The 18,910-nt window shown below is 55.2% G+C and overlaps 1 protein-coding gene across 2 annotated transcripts in view; it reads left to right on the plus strand.

Annotated features, from left to right (window-relative positions):
• The window catches only part of DPYSL3 (dihydropyrimidinase like 3), a 37,344-nt gene that overhangs the window by 642 nt on the left and 17,792 nt on the right, over window positions 1-18,910 (plus strand). The window contains exon 1 of one of the 2 annotated variants that reach the window (XM_075441508.1): window positions 12,794-12,904. The exons of the other annotated variant lie outside the window; for it this stretch is intronic. Within the exon in view, the coding sequence (XP_075297623.1) occupies window positions 12,866-12,904 (39 nt within the window). The 5' untranslated portion in view covers window positions 12,794-12,865. Of the gene's footprint in view, window positions 1-12,793; window positions 12,905-18,910 lie in introns of those variants that run through there. 2 annotated transcript variants of the gene reach the window in all.

The raw sequence follows: 18,910 nt of genomic DNA on the forward strand, positions 1-18,910 counted from the left end.
TGTTCCTCCGGACCAGAGTGATCCCTCTCGCACTGGCGCGGGTCAGAGTGCAGCGTCACCGCGGAGGGACATCACGCCGGTCCAGAGGTGGCATCACTGAAGGTGTCTTCGGGCACAAAGTTTCTCAACTTATGCCGATCTCGAAGCAATGATCAGATTCATCCAGCCTCGCAGCGCAGAGCCATCTGCCAGAGGCTGAGGCTGCTTGCTGTTTTGGTTCTGGTCCCGCTTACACCAGCGTGCGTTTGGCAGGAGGGCGATAAAGTTAACAGCGTCGAGTAAGTTCCTCGGCTGAGATTTCAGTGAGCCAGCTGCTCGGTTACGTATGAGGCCAGTACGGCCACTAGCTGGTCTTGTTGGTCAGCGAGTTCCTTTGGCACTGAACTTTTTAGTAAATAGTGGTCTTGAGGGCACTGGTTTTCAGGGGTGAGCAGGGAAAATTAATAAAATGCATTTTTAAAAGTGGAGGCAAAAATCACTGGAGTGAATAGCGAGCCTGGAGCTGAGCCTGAAGAAGTGGTGGGGTTGACTGGGGGTTCTGCAGAAACCTCAGCTGGTGACCAGAGTGCGAACCCTGATAAGCCACAGACATCTGCGATCTGGAGGACTAACCTCACTGGCTAGATAGAGCCCAGTGGGAGGAGAAGCACTGAAGTGCAGTGACTTGGCCTGTTTTGGTTTTTGGGAGAAGCATCGGGTTGTCCTTAATGTCTGTTATCTGCTGTGGGAACTTCTGGCTAGGCAGCGGGTTGCTTTGAGGTTTCTTCATTGCACTTCAGTTTCTTCAGCCTCGGCTTTTTGGTTTCTTATTGGCACACTGTTTGATTCCTGTTCTTGAGCTTTGCTCCTTTACAGCCGTTTTTACAGAGTCAGGAACAAAATTAACATAATTCCTGTCAGTACCAGCCTTGTCCATGTGGTTTGAATAGCAGCTGCAGAACTGACCACTGCATTAACAATTTTATGCTGCTGGCCGTTGGAAAAGAAACAGAAACTCACGATGGCCTGTCTGCAGGCTTTGCTATGAGCTTTTCTTTGTTAAAAAAATTTGAAACAGTCTCATTCCCTTTTAAGGTCTTATGTAGACCCTTATCTCCGGAGTTTCGTAGCTGAGGTTTTCCTTCAAGAGCTCATCTCTTCCTGATGATTTCTACTCCTGTTCTTCCTCCGAGGCCTTCCACCTGATAAGCATCAGGAACCAAATGCTTTTTATCTGCATATCTTGTCGAAGACAGTGGAAAGCTTCATATATAAGTGTTCTTGTGCCTACATGGCTGGAAGGAATCATATGACTTGCTACTACAACTTTCGAGTTTGGGAGTGTCCCAGGGTAGGACAGCCTGGATGGGAAACGCCCGTTGTGCAGACGGAGCCAGGCTGTGTGCCTGCGCAGCCCCAGGGAGTTCACTTGTGTTTGACGCTGCAGATTCAGAGCACGGAAAGGCTCTTTTGTCAAGGCAAATCGAACTTCTCTGAATAATTTCACAGATTAAGAAACAGAGAGAGAGGTTAAGTTGCCTACCCTTGACCAAGCAACTTGTTTATTAGGAAAGCTGAAAGTAAGAGACTTGCCTGTGCACAAGGCAGCAGGCAGAGATGTGTCTCCTCATTTTTGCGGTGAACAGTTTTTTGGAAGTGTGACAGACCAACACGCCTTTTCCTTTTTCTCTTTTATTTTTTGTACTGGCATTAATCACAATTAAAGCCCCAGCATTTCTGCAGGAAGACAGCTGCAGTGTGTAACTGCCTGGTGATTTCAGCCTCACTTTGTTTTGTCACAAAGTCTGTTGGAAGGACAAAAACTGAGCTGCAGATTCGGGCACAGTGAAGCTGTAGTTACACCGCAGCGAGGGGTATGGCTAAGAGCGGTTAGGTGCCCTGCCTTTGCTTCATCGGTGGGCATTTGGGCTTTGCCAGTTGGTTCGGGGACAGAGCAAGCGGGAGGCCGTGGGGACAGGGGTCTGGGGGTGGCTGCCAGAGGAGGGCCTGGCTGCGGTGGCTGCTGCCTGCCCGTGTTGGCAGGCGGGCTTGCTGGACTTGGCCACATCCTGGTGCCCAGTCCTGGTGCAGGACTCACCTGAACAAGGGATGTGCCATTCAGGTGCCCGTTGCTGAAAGCAGCAGGCCACTTTGCCTGGCACGGGGACCTGCTGCAGCGAGGGAGGTTGTTGCAGAATATGAACGATGTCGGGGGGCCGGATTCTGCTCTGATCTAGACTATTTGCAGAGACCTTATTTAACAAGAGCAATTTAACTCGGTGCAGGTTTCTATTGGTAATAGCCCATGTGGACTCTACCCCTCTGAAGTTTCCTGCAGTTTTCCTTGGGAGCTGCCATGCCTTTTGTCTAACCAGAGCGGATTACCGTGCTTACTTTACTATAATAAAGTCAAAGAGAATTTCTCTGTAGGTGGCAGACAACACCCTCTGAATCCCTGTGGTAGGGTTGTTCACTGAGGGCTAGTAACGTGTGAGTAAGTACTGGAGAGCTGCACCGCTGGGCATGTGCGGAGGCAACATGGCTTTGAGCAGCAGGGAAGGAGCTTTACGCTCCGTGTGCAGTGCCTGGGAAGAAGGTAAACCAGAAGTCTGTGGCAGGCTCCTCCGTGCACCTCCTGGCTGCTCAGCTGTGCAGACCCTGCTTTTTCACCCTGCTCAGTAACACAGGCAGGAGCGCCCGGCTGGTGATGCTCACCGCCAGACGTTTCGTCTCGTCCTGCTGCGTGGTTCTGCAGTGAAGTTGCCATTTCCAAGGCAGCTGGCTGTGGTCCCGCAAACACGGGGTTGCAGCTTCACCGCGGGCCGGGGCGGCTCCATCAGCCCGGAAGAGGAGGCTCCCGCCCTGTGCAGGAGCCAGGGGTGTGAGGGCAGCTACAGGGCAGCAAAAGCAGGCGAGGGGTCCGTCTCCTCCCAAGACCCGCAGGAGCCCGTCCTTGGCTTCCTCCTGGAGGCAGCTGGTGTTGCGCGTGCCTCGTCGTGTCCAGCTGTGTGACACCACACAGATTCAGTTTGTGAGATATCCCGGGAAGACACGCAGGGCTGCCTCAAATGCAGGAGCAAGCTTCAACTAGCTCGATTCTCGCTTAGTTTTTTTGTCTTTTTCTGACACTTGTAGAATCTGCTATGACTCCAGCATCCAGCTTTTTTGTTTCCATTGCCAGTAATTTATAGCAGAAACACCAATCCAGCAGCAGTCTTTTTCCTTACCAGTGAACTTGGCGTGATCTGAAAGCTGCAGTTGTGCACTGCCTTTTAGCATAGTTCAAAATCTTGCATTCATGGAAGGGATCATAAAGCACTTTGATTGCATAAATTCAGAACATAGGTATCACCCCGTTCAGCAGAGAGCTCAGGTTTTTGTTTTGGTTCGACTTGTTTTTTTAAAGGGAAGGACGTGGAGTTACATTATTTCTGGTATTTCTACGAACAATAGGAACAAACCCAGGCCACTGAACTAGTTCCCATAATGCAAATACAACTGTGAAACCTACATCACAGTTCATGCAGTTTGATGCTAAATACTGTGATCTTTGTTGAAAAAATCCCTGCACATTTTTGTTTGTGTTTTTAAGAAATCTGGTGCCTGAAGCACAACAGTGAGAGGTCAGTCCTTTGGCTGTTCATGTCAAGGTACAGATCATTGTCAGCAGTTAAGCAAAACTGCAAAGTTTGATAAACCACCCCGTGTGTAGGAGGGCACAGACACTAGATTTTGCGGGAGTTATGTGGTAGGGCTAGTTTTCTAAAGAAATTAGGGATTCAGTTGAGGAGTTCTTGCCTGCTGCAAAGAGCTTTTGTTTTACCAAAAACTCACTCTAACGTGAAGATGGTTTGATTTGTTGCACTACCTTGTGGCGGCAGTCCTTGTCTTCCTTCTGTCCTCCTTGTGGGCTCTGGGTGGTCAAGGCTTTGCAAGCTATCTGTCCCCAGTGTGGTGAGCAGTGCAGTCGGAGCCGGGAGCTGGCTCTGAGCGTGCCGGGGGTACCTGGCCACCACGTCATCACAGCACGGTGATGGCACACTGGGCTCGCCCTGCCAGGGCTTCGGAGGGACCCTGCGGTTGTTACTCTGGGTGATGTGCTCTTGAAAACCTCGTCCTTTTCCTGGGAAAACGTAGGTCTTTATGGAACTTTTATGCAGAAAAGAAACTGGGGTTTGCAGCCAGGTGTAAAAGGGATGGGTTGGCTGACCACTCAGTCTCGCATGGATCCAGCCTGTTCTCAGCCTTCCTGAAGCAGATCTCTCTCCTCTGAAGAGGCAGGGGCACTGGGCAGGCTGCCTGGCATGACCTGCGAGAGGAGTATTTCTGCTGGTGCCTTTCTCTTGCGTCACAGCCCCGGGACGCGCAGCATTTAGAGGGATTCTGGCCTGGGGGTGTAGAAGGGGCTCGTGTGCAGGGCAAGGAGTTCCCTATGTCTGTGATAGGGTTTGTAATGCTGTTTACCTTTGCAAAATGATACCCCAAAAGACTATTTAAAATAAAAAGCCACTGATATTTTTGCTCCACATTTAACAACTAATAATAGATCCTAGCTATGGCACATTTTCTGGGAGCGATGGGGCATCACCAAGCATGCCTCACCAACCTAGTGGCTTTCTATGATGGTATAACAACAAGGGTGGACAAGGGAAAACCTATGGATGTCATCTATCTGGATTTTTGTAAAGCCTTTGACACGGTTCCCCACAACATCCTTCTCTCTAAATTGGGGAGCCATGGATTTGATGGGTGGACCGTTCGGTGGATAAGGAATTGGTTGGATGGTCGCAGCCAAAGGGTAGTGGTCAACGGCTCAATGTCCGGATGGAGACCAGTGATGAGTGGAGTCCCTCAGGGGTCCGTACTGGGACCGGTGCTGTTCAATATATTTATCAATGACATGGACAGCGACATCGAGTGTACCCTCAGCAAGTCTGCAGATGACACCAAGCTGAGTGGTACGGTCGAGACACCAGAAGGACGGGATGCCATCCAGAGGGACCTGGACAAGCTGGAGAAGTGGGCCTGTGTGAACCTCATGAGGTTCAACACGGCCAAGTGCAAGGTCCTACACCTGGGTCGGGGTAATCCCCGCTATCAATGCAGGCTGGGGGATGAAAGGATTGAGAGCAGCCCTGCTGAGAGGGACTTGGGGGTACTGATAGACGAAAGGCTGGACATGAGCCAGCAATGTGCGCTGGCAGCCCAGAGGGCCAACCGTGTCCTGGGCTGCATCAGGAGAAGCGTGGCCGGCAGGTCGAGAGAGGTGATTCTGCCCCTCTACTCTGCTCTGGTGAGACCTCACCTGGAGTACTGCGTTCAGCTCTGGAGCCCTCAGCACAAGAAGGACATGGAACTGTTGGAACGGGTCCAAAGGAGGGCTACAAAAATGATCCGAGGGCTGGAGCACCTCTCCTGTGAGGACAGGCTGAGAGAGTTGGGCTTGTTCAGCCTGGAGAAGAGAAGGCTGTGGGGAGACCTGATTGCAGCATTTCAGTACTTAAAGGGAGCCTATAGGAAAGATGAGGACAATCTTTTTAGTGGAGACAGCAGTGACAGGACAAGGGGTAATGGTTTTAAACTAAAACAGGGTAGGTTTAGGCTGGATATAAGGAAGAAATTCTTTACAATGAGGGTGATGAAACACTGGAACGGGTTGCCCAGAGAGGTAGTGGAGGCCCCATCCCTGGAAACATTCAAGACCAGGTTGGACAGGGCTCTGAGCAACCTGATCTAGTTACTGGTATCCCTGCTCGCTGCGGGGGGGTTGGACTAGATGACCTCTAGGGGTCCCTTCCAACCCAAAACTTTCTATGATTCTATGATTCTATGCCACGAAGTACATCGTATTCAAGATGCTCTAGCAATAGCCCATTGCAGCAGGTCAGAGAGGTGATGCTTCTTTTAGTACTGTATATTTTTCTGACATTATCAGAAAAGACAGCAAGACCTGCACCTGATGCTGCATCAGGAAAAGTCTGTTTTCATGAGTAGCTTCCAGAGTAGCTGAGATTGCTTCTCCCCTGAGCACAGGCCAGCAGTGGGCTTGCGCAGGGCTCTGGTGGGGGATGCCACAAGAGAAACACCTGCAGCAGGACGTGGCATCGGTGATGCAGCAGCTTCTCGCTCTGAAGTGGTTCTGGCCGTCGAAGCCCAGCAGCGTGTGAGGGGTTTCCGACCCTGCCGCGTGGTGCAGAAACGAAGGCCTGGTTCCCGGGCGTCTGTGGTCTGGACAGACATGTTGCACAGGTGTCGCCGGGGCCTTCCTGGCGGGTAGCATTCCATTGAGAAACAGACTTTGGGAGCCAGACAAACTGCATGATCCACGTGGACGTTTCTGGTTGTTCTCACAAATTTTTGTGACTTTTGAGATACCCATTTTAGGAAAGAAAGGAAAACAGTGAAAAATTCTGAGAAGTAGCTAAACATTTTGACATTTGTAAGGCTAGACTTGCTGCTTTCTCACATGGAAGAGGCTTTGTCATGTTGGAAACTCCTCTAAGCACTTTTTATGAACGTAATTGAAAGTGTCAAACACAACCTTGAGTAGGTTTAAATAGAAATGAAACATTGTGGTTTGGCTGCAGCAAAATAGTTGGCTCCATCCAAGATAATCGGTTCCTTTTCTTTTTGTCTAAGCTGTCCGTACCTCCAACAGGCCGGAACAACCGCAGCTCTGCCTGTCCGCCGGGTGGGAGGGGTGTTTGTCTCTGACATGTGCCAGGCGTGCCACCGGCAAGGTGGACTGGGCTTCTGGGGGCTTGTCTTTCCTCACGGACGGTGTCTTGCCGCAGACAGGCAGCTGCCAAGACGTGGGTCTTCCAGGAGGACTCAGTGGCGTCCTGGGGCAGTAGCTGAGCAGCTTCTCCTTGTCTCTGGGCTGCCACACTGCTCCGCTCCTCGCGCGCTCCTTGGGGCCGGGCGAGCAGGACATGCGGTGGGCTCTCGTGCTGCTTCACCTGTGTAGGAAGGTTTTGCCCGCAGTCCCGCCTGGGCAGCCGACGTCCTGCGGTGACTGGGCCGCTGGCTGGCTGCCGGCACGCTCCGCTCCGGACGCGTGGGCCAGGGCTGCCTGCAAGAAGCTGAGCTGTCATGTGTGCGGGGAGGGGACGTGGAAACAGCCTGACCCTGTGCGTGCCCTGTTGGCGGGGCTGCCAGCACCAGGGCTGAGCCTGCGAGTCGACTGTGCGGCTGCAGCTCCGCAGGGAAGCTGTGTGGGGCTTGAAGGGAGGGCGTAGGAGTTGCTTAGCGGGAAGCTGTGTGCATCTGCGTGAGAGGCGACTTTTCCCCAGCAGCACTAGGGACCTGGAAGGAGAGGTGCAGCGTGTGTGCGGGTGGCAGTGACGTTGTGAACGCCAGCTGGGGAGGAAGGATCCTGCCGTGGTCTTGAGGCCTGAGACGCCAGCCAGGGATGACAATAAGAGATTCAGCTTTCAAAAGTGCAAGCAAACAGACCTAGAGAAAGACTGTAAAACGTAGATGCCATTGCAAATGACATCAAAACAAGGAGGTTTTGTGATGAGACCCAGAAAAGTCATTTCATATGTGTGGCCTGCTCTTCAGAGATGGTCTGGGTGAGTGCAGAGCTGGTCACTGACAGTCAGCCCTAACCCTGAGGAAGACCATGGCAGAGACCAGCTAGAGCTGTGTTTGCTCTGTTGCTTTACTTCAGGTGAAAGCTTTCCCTACACGGACCCCTTCCATCGTCATGTCTGCGAAGAGGTGGAAGGCAGAGAAGGTTGATTTTTCTGCTGGGGAGCAGTTGCTATGGATGGCTGGAGGAAATGGGAGGAAGAAACAAAACACAAACATGCCGGCAGCCTTCCTGGAGACAGGGCTGAGAAGCTGGAAAATATAGCTGGACCTTGGCGTGTTCAGCTGGGCTGGCTCTTGGCTGTGGGTCGGATCCAGCAGCATCTATCCCATTGCTCTGCTGGGAACAGCCAAGCTCCATTTTACAACACACGGATTTGGATCCGATAACAGGTGTTTCTGTTCAGCCGAGTGGGGAAAAGAAGTGATGCTGAGCAGAGAGCTCAGACCTTTCTAGTCCCTGCTCCGCACGTTAAAGGGGGTGAGGTGGGTGCCTGTATTGTGCTGATTCAGGCTGGCCTGTCTGCGCTCTGAGGGAATTGAGTCGTTTCAGTGGAAATCCAGATGCGCTTGTGTAACCAGAGCTCACCCTGTGGAGGGAGTTAAGTGTGAAGTGGAAGCCATCTCCCTCCAGGCTTGGCGTTAGCGTTTCGCCCCGGATGATGTTTCGGCGAAAGCGGTCTCCTCTAGCCTGGGCGCGCAGCGGGAGGGAGGAAGGCAGCTGCCTGTGGCCAGAGCAGGCATCTCCAGTGGGTCGGTGCTGGGTGCCATTGTCCCCATCGCGACAGGCAGCACGACATCCAGATACCTTGCTGCCCTGTTCCGGGTGCTGGTGTGGCCGCAGGCATTGTTGTGGAGGCTGGGGGATGTCTCGTAAAGAACAGGATTGTCAGCTTGTGCTGTCAAAGCCTGCATCCCCAGCCATGCTGCGTGGGTCAGGCCTCAAGAACCCTGACTTTGGATTAAAGACGGTGAGATGACCAAGCAGCCAGGCATGCTGTGCTCTCTTTGTTTGCAGCAGCCGTGATCACTAGTAGTGTCTTGCTTTGCTGGTGCCTGTGACTGTCACAGGACTCTGGGGTAGCACTCCGGGGAGAGCTTTAAGGCATCCCTGTGCCCGTCGTGGATGTGCAGAGATGTCCGCTGTGTCACAGCAGTGACCCAAGGTCCTCGCTCTGTGCTTGGGCACCTAACAAGACCCTGTCCCGTCCGTGGTCCAGTGGCGTGGGTAGCTGGTGTGCCTGGAGGTGCTTGGGTAGCTGCTGCTTCGGCAGTCATCCCCGGAGGGCTGTCTGCGGGTTGCCCCGTGTTGCACAGAGTCGGTCACAATGCCTATGTTTTTGCTAGGATGAGGTAACATGAGTTCAAATTGCACAAAAAACCTTCACAGAAGTTCTGTGTCAATGGAGAAAGGAAACAACAGGTTGCACCTTTCACATCATGGTGAAATAGCTCAGCCTAATAAAAATCCTGTTTCTCAACATACGCTTTAAAGTGAGGAGGGACCTGAATTTGGCTCAAACCCTCCCATCATGTTGGAGACTGATGTATGAGGGAGTGGGAGGAGAGGCAGAAGGGACTGAGCTGCCATCGTTGGATGCCGCACGTGCTCTGATCCCATGTGGGAGAAGACCTGTTCCATCATCGCAGCTGCTCTATCCTGCGCATGGCACGAGTCTGGATCTGTTCATGATGGGGTTTGGGTCCATCTGTGGTTTACAGCATCTGGTTTTCTCTGGGATGCAGAACAGATGATGCTTCCAGTGAGCTGAGCCAGCCCCAGCCAGGTACGTTCAGTTTTAGAGATGCCTGTGGAGAGGGGAGCTCTTGTTAGCTTGGCTTTTGCCAGTTAGAGAGGGGGTGCCCGTGTGCTCCCCATGTCTGCTGTCTGGGGGTATCAGACCTCCTGCAGGGGATGCAGCGAGGTCTTGATGTCCCTGGACTTTCTTTTTTCGTGGGGTTCTGCTCTGACAGCACAGCAGCCTGCAGCAGGGCCTCTGCTTGCGGCTGAAGACTGGAGAGCTATTTCTGAGCGTGTCTTTGGTGCCCTGGATCACCACCCGCGCGGCCGAGAGCCTCCTGGACTTGGCGTTGCTGGGAGGGCCCTGTCCAGGTTGGGCATCTTGTGTCTGTACGGAGGCTGTGGGGCTCTCAGAGGTGCTGGCAGGTGGCAGAAGGGCTGCAGGAGGGATGGGGACGGTGGCAGCAGCACCCCACAGCAGCCGCACCAGCCATGGGTCCTGGCGGGTCTGTCCCCGCACCGTGGTGACATCCTGGGGCACGAGCACCGGTCACCGGCCCTGTGCTGCTGACGCTGGGCATCTCTGCCAGGCTAAGGGCCGGACGGGGGAGAGCAATCCTCCTGACGAGGAATGAAATGTCCCTCATTTTTTCCTGCAATCCTGGCTGTATGCTCTGCTACTTCTGCTTCTTGACTGGACCGCTGCTTTAATTTGGTCCCTGCTTCTGCACTCAGGTTTTAAGCCCTTGAGCCCCCGAGGCCATTTACAGAGGGAATTTTTGCCACCATGTACCCTTGAGTTCTGCAAGCCCAGTGCTGCCACCTTCTTGCTCTTGGGTTTCTCTCCCTTTTTTCTGGTGTAATTTCTGCAGTGACCATGGGAGCCTTCTGCTCCCCTCTGGGCTGTGTGATTTCCCCAGCCCCCTCCCCGCCGGGAGCACCACGTACATCCTCCCCGCAGCTCGCAGACGTGTAGGGTGGGTGGGATCTGCTTTCATCCTTTGCACTAGAGCTGGGTCAGCAGCATCCTGGTCTCTGGAGGCAGGGCTTGAGCCCGGCTGCTGAGCGTTGGTGGACCACAGTCAGAGCTGGGTTTGTTTTGGTGCTAAAGTCCTCGCAGCAGCACGTGCCTTCTGCTCTGTTCCCATCGCTGGTGTTCCTCGCTATGCTCTTGCCACCCGTCATCGCTGTGCACAAACACCTAGTGCCGTGTTATCCCTGTGGGTGTTTCTGAGAAGGTTAAGAGCTGTGACAGTATTGCCATTTTAAAATAATTTTCTTCTTGTTGAGAATGTTATGGAGCATGTGAGTAACACCTTGCTGACTGCACCTGGAAAAAGTCCTATGGAAAAAAAACTTTTTCCATTTTGGGTGTTTTGGGCTCAGGGCAGCATGTTGTACTGTGTATTTGTGCGAGTGTCCCATAGCAACCAGGAGGAAAGCACATCTCTTCAAAAGAAGGGTCTGAAGTCACCATGGTTGGCCAGCATCCACGGGACTGATGCAAGCTCGGCTCTTGAAACTGTCCAAGTGCTCGATCAGCAGCATCTGTCTGCATAGTCATTTATCTGTTATTAACTAATTAACTGCTGCTCTTTCTGACTCCACACAAAGTATCATGGTACCACCCAGCACAGGGATACTCTTAAACTTTCTGGAAAGTGGGCAGGTGAAGTTTCAGAAGGTTTGGTGATAGGACCTGAGGGTCTTTCTCACATCCCAGCCAGTCTAATTTCAGCAGAGTCCAGGACCCATGCTTGAAGCATCGCAGCGTCATGGCAAGAACAGTACGGCCTGGTACCTTCCCTCCTCGGCTGCAGAGGCTCCGGCGCAGTGCTGCTTCCCGTTCCCTTCGTGGTGCCTGCGGACACCTCGCTGCCCGGGGAGGGGGAAGGTCTGCAGTCTGACAAGGGGGGTGGCCGGCAGTGCTCCAGCCAGGCCGAGCAGCCCGCGCGATTCTGCATATACCCTGGTAGTCTTGGCACTAGTAAGTAAGTTATGGAGAAGGTGCTGACTTTCACTTTAAGCTGGTGAAAGCTTTTTGGTTTTAGAATAGATATGTATCCAGTAAAACTTTCTAAGAGCTTCAGCGGAAGCACACACAGAGTAACAAACTCGGCCAGTAATAAAACCTTTGGGCTGGATTACTGAGCCAGTGGAGACATCAAAGCTTGTGGTGAGGGAGGGCTGCCATCCCAGCCTATGTACTTAAACCCTCCAGCAAGGAGAATCTGCGATGAACACTATGAAGTGTGACCGCCCACTGAACCCCGGCAGCAGAGCATGGGCTCCAGACAGTCCACGATGCGACCAGAGCTTCCCCAGAGCTCTGTAGCCATCACAGTGGGCGGCAGCGTCAGGGCAGTGCTGTGAAGATCGGTTCGCACGCCGTGCTGGGCAGGGTGCTCCTCGGGCCCCTGCAGCCATGGCAAGCCGTAGCTGCGTTCTAGTTTGGAGGGAGGCTTTTAGAGTTGGTCGTCCAGGTCAGACAGCTTTTTTCTCTATCAGGAGCTAGAAATCGGGTTCACAGCAGTGCCTGTGCCAGGTGTGGCTGTGCGATTTGGGTAGCGAAGGGCACATCGTTGGCTGCGGCCTGGCAGCATGAGCTGTGGGAAGGTCTCGCCGATGGCATTCAGCGTTCAGCCCGTGAGCGGAGGCAGCGCCGGCCGGGAGAGCGAGCGAGGCCCGGGCCCGGCTGCGGCTCTGCAGGGCAGTGGGCCCGCCGGCGGCGTCCTGGGTTGTGTCAGGCGGGAGAGGAGAGGGCAGGCCGGTTCTCCCCACCATTAGCACAGCTTGGCGGGCCCAGTCCTGGCGGGTTGCTGGGGGTCCCAGGCCCAGCACCATCTGCCTGGCACAGGCCGAGTGCTTGTGACCAGCCCCACGGTTTGAGCCTCCTGCCGAGACCGCGGCTGAGGCAGCGCAGCAGTCCTTCGTGCTGCCACCGCCTGTAGCGCGTGCATGGGTGCAGGTTCCTAGAGCCAGATGTGTGGTGCGGTGCAGGGTTTTTACATGTTTGCAATTCTTGTGCTGGTGACAGAAGGTTTGAGGTGGTCCAGATGCGCTCCAGCAGCGCCCCAAGATCCGCTCTGTCAGAGATCGCTTTTGTTTTGACTCATCAGCATCAGGTGGAGAAGTCTCAGCTTGCGAAGAGCCCTGTTCGTGGCCCCGTCTCCGAGGGATGGACCCGGGTGCAGGCCCGGCCCCTCCGCTGCCCAGGGCGACCCCGGCGGCGGGGCTCTGCGGGGCCGGGGCTGGGCGTTGCCGGGCCGGGGGGCGGGGCTCTGGGGCGGGGGGGCGGGTCTCGGGCCGGCCGTGCGGGGGGGCGGGGCTCTGGAGCCAGCCTAGCGGGGGGGCGGGGCCGGCCGTTCTGGGGGCGGTGCGCGCTGCCCGGAGCGCGGGACTTGGGCGCGGCGGCGGGGCGCCCCCTGGTGGTGGCGGGCGGCGCCGCCGGCGGGGCGGGGCGGGCGGGCGTGCCCGGTGGCGGGTGTCGCGGCGGGCGCGGGCTCGCCTTTGTGCGGAGCGGGCGCGGCCGGCAGGGCGGGCGGCGGCGCCATGTCGTACCAGGGCAAGAAGAACATCCCGCGCATCACGGTGGGTGTCGCGGGCCGGGGGCGCGGGGCGGGGCCGGGGCCCGGGCCCGGCGGGCCGGGGCGGTGGCGGCGCGCAGACAAAGAGCCGCGTCCCTGCTCGCCGTCCTCGCAGGTGTCCCGAGGCGGGCAGAGCCGAGACCCGGCCGGTGCCCGCGTCCCCGCCCGGGACAGCCCGCAGAGCCGCCTCGGCGGGCGGGCACGGTGACCCTCCCGGGCGCAGACTGGCCCGGCGAGCCCGTGACGCGGGCGGGGAGCGGGCTCCCGCCACCGTCCCGCCTGTCCACGCCGCGGGCGGCCGTTCCGTTCCCGTGGCGGCGGGGCCGGGAGCGCGGGTCTCCGCCATCCCGGGGCGGTGCGGGGCGCGGTGCGGGGCGGTCCGGCGGAGGGCCCGGCCACCCGCGGGGCGTACTCCGTGCTCGATGCCGCGGTCCCCGAGGCCCGTGCGGTAGCGCAGGGACCGCACCTGCCGCAGCCCGGCGCTGGCCGACACGTTCCCCGCTCCCCGGGGCCCCTCGGGGCCGGCCCCTCGCCCTGGTCCCGCGGGTGCCTGTCTGCCCGGTGCCGCTGCTCTCCCCGGACCCTCCCTGCGGGAGCTGGTGCGGGGCTTTCTCCCCAGAAAGCGGTCGGATCTCTCACCTTGCTGACGGTTTTCTGCTGGCTTTGTATAGCTCTTGGTTTTCCTCCTGAGGACAGCTTTGGCCTCTTGAAGAAAAAACAAAGCACTTGATCTTCATTATTCTTTGTAACGTACGGATGTGAACAGAATGCTCCCAAAGAAGCACAAAGATCATTAACCGTAAAGAGAAATTCCTTTGTCAACCCAGATTCAGTTGCTATAACAAGCGATACTGCTGCTGTACACATCTTGCCTTTTCTGCATCCTTAGACCACCATGGTGACAACATCACTGCTGCAGGTGCGGTTTCTCCCGTTCTCTGGGGCTTTTTCTGTAAGGACCTTTATGATACACTTTACTGATGTGCAGGGCTTGTTCCTGCTCCTCTGGGATCCAGCAGGAACTTTCTCACCTCGGTGGCAACAAAATCTCACAAGCTGCTTTGTTTCTCCTTACTGCACCCTTTCCTCAGCCTGCTGAAGCTGAAAATGCTGCGGGCGAGGGGTGTCTGCGTAGCTGACAGCACAGGTAGCTCTCTCCTCCGACTTGTGCAGCTTGGTGACAGCCCTCCGGGAATCACTTGCCCCATTCTGCAGCATTGTCATGTCCAGGTTGGGGTGGAGGAGGCTGCTCTGGATTTCTGGTCAAATGACCCATATGTCCTGAACTGATGCTCTGAGGCCCGAGGGAGGCAGTGAAACGAAGACAGGTGTCGGGTGGTCTTCTGTATTTTAATGGAACGGCAGAAAGAAAATCTCAGCTGCGGTGTCTCCCCTAGAACAAAGCCTCCTCTGTCCCTTGCTGCAGATTGTGCCCCCCCAGGGCATTGTTTTGATTGTTTGTTCCTCCTTCCTAGATTTCTGCCCCGGGATCTGCTCTTGCCTGTCAGGACACATAATGGCTGCTGGCAGATTGTCAGCCAAGACGCTCTTGTTGGTGGAGAGGATTTTGGGACTGTGTTGTGCCGTTAGAATATAAGATATCGCAGAGATCTTTAAAGCATCCAGAGCATCACAGTAGGGCAGAGGTCTGGAGCATGAGAATGTGCAGAGAGTTGTAGGAGCCACCTTGTGCTGGCAGGTAACTCGCCTGCAGATCTCAAAGCTCATAGCCCTGAAGCGGGGACTGAGCCTGCAAATGAAGGAAGCAGCACCTTCCTTGCTCCTGTCCCCCGAGCAATAGGCAGGCTTGGCTTTTGTGAAGGATGTATTAGAAATATGAGTATTTTTATTTCCTGACAGCTGTTGTTTGAACTGTCTAGTGATTCTGAAGATGCACAAACACTCCCTCCTGGTTCTGCTTGTACTCAGCAGCATTGCAGTCAGAATTCGTGGTTAGTTTCTGACAATAACATCTGAAAAACCAGTTTGCCTGTTTCATCCGTTTGCAGCAATTTCTGGTCTTTTCTAGCACAGCTGTTTTAGTGGAGAAGCCAGAAGCATTAGTGAGGGGTACGTGTGTTTGTGTGAGATAAATTGCTGTAGGAATTATTGCCAGCCTGAACTGGAAAAGGCTGGTCAAAAGCTACGTGTGGCACTGCGACAGGCAAGACTGTAGCCATTGAAGGAAGATGGGGAAGTATGGGCATATCTGTTGGCTGCAATGTAGAGAAAACATGGGGAGGGGACGTTAATTGAATCTTTTGGCTTTCTCAGTGATTCTTCATCAGCTTGGTGTGGGAGTGTTGCTCCTCGTTGTGCCTTAGATTGTGCATCAGAGACCGGTAAGCGCAGTATGACTTTCCAGATGTGCTGATGCTGCGGTGCCCAGCTCAGGAGAATAGTAATCTCAGACCTTGTGTGCCTGTTGTGAGACTTTTTATTAGTTCCTTTTCCTTGGTTGTTTGGAGATACAGTCAGAATACTTCCCTTCTGCTGTACACAGTATGTTTTCCTATGCCTGCTGGAAGAGAGGTGAAAAGCTAAAGTGGTGAAATGCCTTGCCCTGGTTTCACAAAGCAACGCAGCTGTTGGTTGAATCACAGTTGCCCAGTCTTGGTGCTTTGGTCACAAAAGCCTTTCCTATCCCAGGTAGACTGGAGTTCCCATATTCTTTCTTGGTGTGAGCCATGCCCATCCTATTCTACCGCCCTGTCACAGCCTATGGGCACTGTCTCTGTGATGCCTCTGACACCTCTAAAACCAGTGAGGTCTGCATGGGGATGGATGGTGTGTTGTGCCAGGTGCAAGTGGGGAGAAAAGCTTCGGTTACTGACTAGAGATTTTGGTAAGCTGGCAGCTCCCGGTATGGCATTTCTTGCCGTGCCCACAGACTGTGGGGAGTCACTGGGTGTAGCTGGTGGCTGGCTGTCCAACCCTGTGATTCCAGCCAGGTGTTTTTCCATGCTGTCCTGTGGTACGTTAGTAAGGAGGAGACATCCAGCTGCTGATGAAACACCATTGCAATTAGTGTTTCTTCTTTTACAAGGGAAAGAGCAGTAAAGCCATACACCTGCTTCCATGCTACCCTAATTATGCCCTTGTGCTTTGTTAACAAGGTGAGCACTATTCTTGGCTGGATTCGGCAGCTTTGTGGAAGCTGCTGCCTCCCTTTGCTTCTTCAGTGTCACACTGAGAAATATTAACAGACCCTCTGGTATTTTGGGATCTCAAATGATCAGGTGATGCTCAAGAGCATCAGGAGTAGAGTGTGGGAGTGAGGGAATGGGTAATGGGTTTGGAAGACTGATCCCAAATGCCAACAGGCAGAGAGACGGGGACTGTTCAGGAAAAGGGCTTCCCAGCAGGGTGGGGGTGTGGGGGGCTGGTGGGGATCCCGCCAGGTTTTGGCAGAGCTGCGCTGGGAGGTTGCAGGGGCATCCTTGTGGGGCAGCACCTCTGCCCGCAGAAATGGCTGCTCACACAAGGCACCACACCAGCGACAAATGGGCTGTGGCTGGCTCCGTGGAGACGAGTTGAGACACAGTCAGCGGTGGAGGTGAGGCCGGCAAGCCCGACAGGTCTGTGCTGGCAGTCGGTGGAGCCGCGAGCAGCCAGGGTCCGCATGGCACCTTCACCCGTGCTGCTGCTTTGGTGTGCTGGGCCCCCTGCACGGAGGCCAGCCCCCGCTTGCTGTGCACAGCCCGGGGCTGAGCTGGGCAGCAGAGGCAGCCGGGGTTTGGGCCCTGGGACCTCGCCCCGTCCCGCAGTGCTTCTGGGAGGAAAGGTGCTCCCTGCGGTGCCTCCGCAGCTCCCTGTCCAGGGGTTCTCGTCTGTGAACGATGGCTGATGACACAGCCTGACACTGGCTGGCGGGGGGTCATGGAGGGTGTGGAGAGGCACAGCCAAGCCCTGGCAGGGGAAACAGTGCATTTATTGTCATCTGAGGCGGCTCTGGCAGCGCGTGCTGCAGAAGCCTGTCTATTAAGTCAGACTTGTTTCCTCGTAGCTGCTTCGTTCTCTTCCTGTTCCCCTGCCTCCTGATGTCTGGGTGCACTCCTGAACGATGCCAGAGCCTGTAGATGTGGTGTCGTTTGGATTTTACTTATTTTACTTTATTATATTTTTCCCTCATGGTTGGTGGGTAAGCGCCCATGCGGGTGGGGGGTGTCTGGCAGCCGGACTCAGGGTGGGCCCCAAGGCAGCGCCCGATCCCTGGATGAACGAACGCCTTGTTTGTGCGCCATCCATGATGGACCTCACAATTTTGTGTACCAACAGAGTTAGCTTGAGCAGCCCTTCACATCTGCCACAGAATGACCATTTCTGTTGTGGGCAGGCGTATTTTCTGAGTTCATGTTAACGGTTTATTCAGTAATTGTCAGGTGCTGCAGTCTCCTACCCCTCACGCTGCCTGTGCCTGTCTCCCTTTGCGTTCTCTCGTCCCGATGTGCAGGGAGAGGCAGGCCAGCATCAGTGTTTGCTGGCACTCCCACACTAGTGAGAATGAACTCCAGGGCCTTTGGGAAAGCCAGCTGGGGAGGCTTAAAGGGTATGGGCAAGCCAAAAAAAAATGGAAGCCCAGTCGTGTTATTGGGTCTGGGCAGGTAGACTCTTTTTTTCTCATCGTGGAGGCTATGTAAAGCCAAGGAGGATCTGCCGGGGCGTGGTGGATTGGTTATGTGGGAGGCACTCCAAGTACAGTTGACTGAAATACAAACCAAAAATCTTCTTCCCTGTGTTTCCAACTGTGGCCCTGATTCTTCCATAGCTGACACTTGATAATATTGCTTGGTAGTTTCTATCTACATTTCTTGTGGTGTTACTTAAATACTCATCATTTGCCATCCGCAGGAGCCATGCCCCAGCTGGTTGAGCCCTGGGGCTGACAGGCTATAAGCAACTGTCTGTGGTCACACTTGACTCTTTTAGGTGTTTCTGAATGTAAAATTACAGTATTGTTAGTGAGATGAGTATTGGATGGACACAAAGGGAAGGACAAGCGCCCTGTGCGGGGGGAGGGGGGGAGTCAGCGGTTTGTCCATGGCGTGTGTTAGGGCTTGGGGTCCTGAGCCCCGAAGCTGAGCATCACCTGGCGTGTGCCTGCTGGGCAGACGCAGCGCAGGCTGAGAGCTGGCGTGAGGACCAGAGCACACCCTGCTGCCCTCCTCCTTGGTTGTACCTGGGGACGAGAGCTGCAGGTGGGCAGTGGGGTGGTCCCCGGGTCACTGGTCAAGGCCAGCACCTTTCTGTGCTGGTGATGAGCGGTTAAAGCTAGCTGTTCAGAGGAGCCGTGTGGGGAGTTCTGGGACCAGAAACATGCCCTTGCTGCCAGACCTCCCCCTTGGACCTCTGCGCCGACGTGTTAGCTGAGGTCTGGGGAGAGCGGGAGCTGACCCTGGGCCCGCTTGTCAGGGGGGAGGGAGGGTGGCCCAGGAGCAGGGGAGCTGCTCAGCCTTTCCTTGGTGGGAGGTGAGGCTCCTGGTCGGGGTTAAGCTGCGCTGGGGGGGAAGGTGAATCCCCGTGGCTGGGACTCGGGTTGCTGATTGGGTCATCGGTGCAGCCATGGGAAGGCCCTTGCCTGAGCAGCAAGGAGAGACCGTGGCTCTTCCCTGCACAGCACGGAGCTGCAGCCGGGGCTGAGCACGCCGCGCGTTCTCATCCTTTCCCCACCCAGTTTCTTTGTCTCGGCTGTGTGTGGATGAGATTGCCATGAAAACGCACACCGGTCTCGGGGCTTCGGCTGCTGCAAGCTGCAGGGGCATGGGCGGATTCTCTTGCATCCTTCTGGTGCCAGGGAGGAGGCTACAGATTGCTGTCGCTGGTGGTGACACTTCCAGAAATCATCCCGGGGGCAGCGGGTGACGAACAAACCCAGTTCCCTGCAGAGGAATTAATCATGCAAGAGCTTCAGCGGGGGAGGCTGGCGTGTGAGCCCTGCAGAAGGCTGCGGTCAGCCGTGGCCCAGGCTCAGGCTGGGAGGTGGGGTACTCACACGCAAAAACCGGGGCAG

Source organism: Opisthocomus hoazin, chromosome 22, assembly GCF_030867145.1.
Source record: "Opisthocomus hoazin isolate bOpiHoa1 chromosome 22, bOpiHoa1.hap1, whole genome shotgun sequence".
Lineage (NCBI taxonomy): Eukaryota > Metazoa > Chordata > Aves > Opisthocomiformes > Opisthocomidae > Opisthocomus > Opisthocomus hoazin.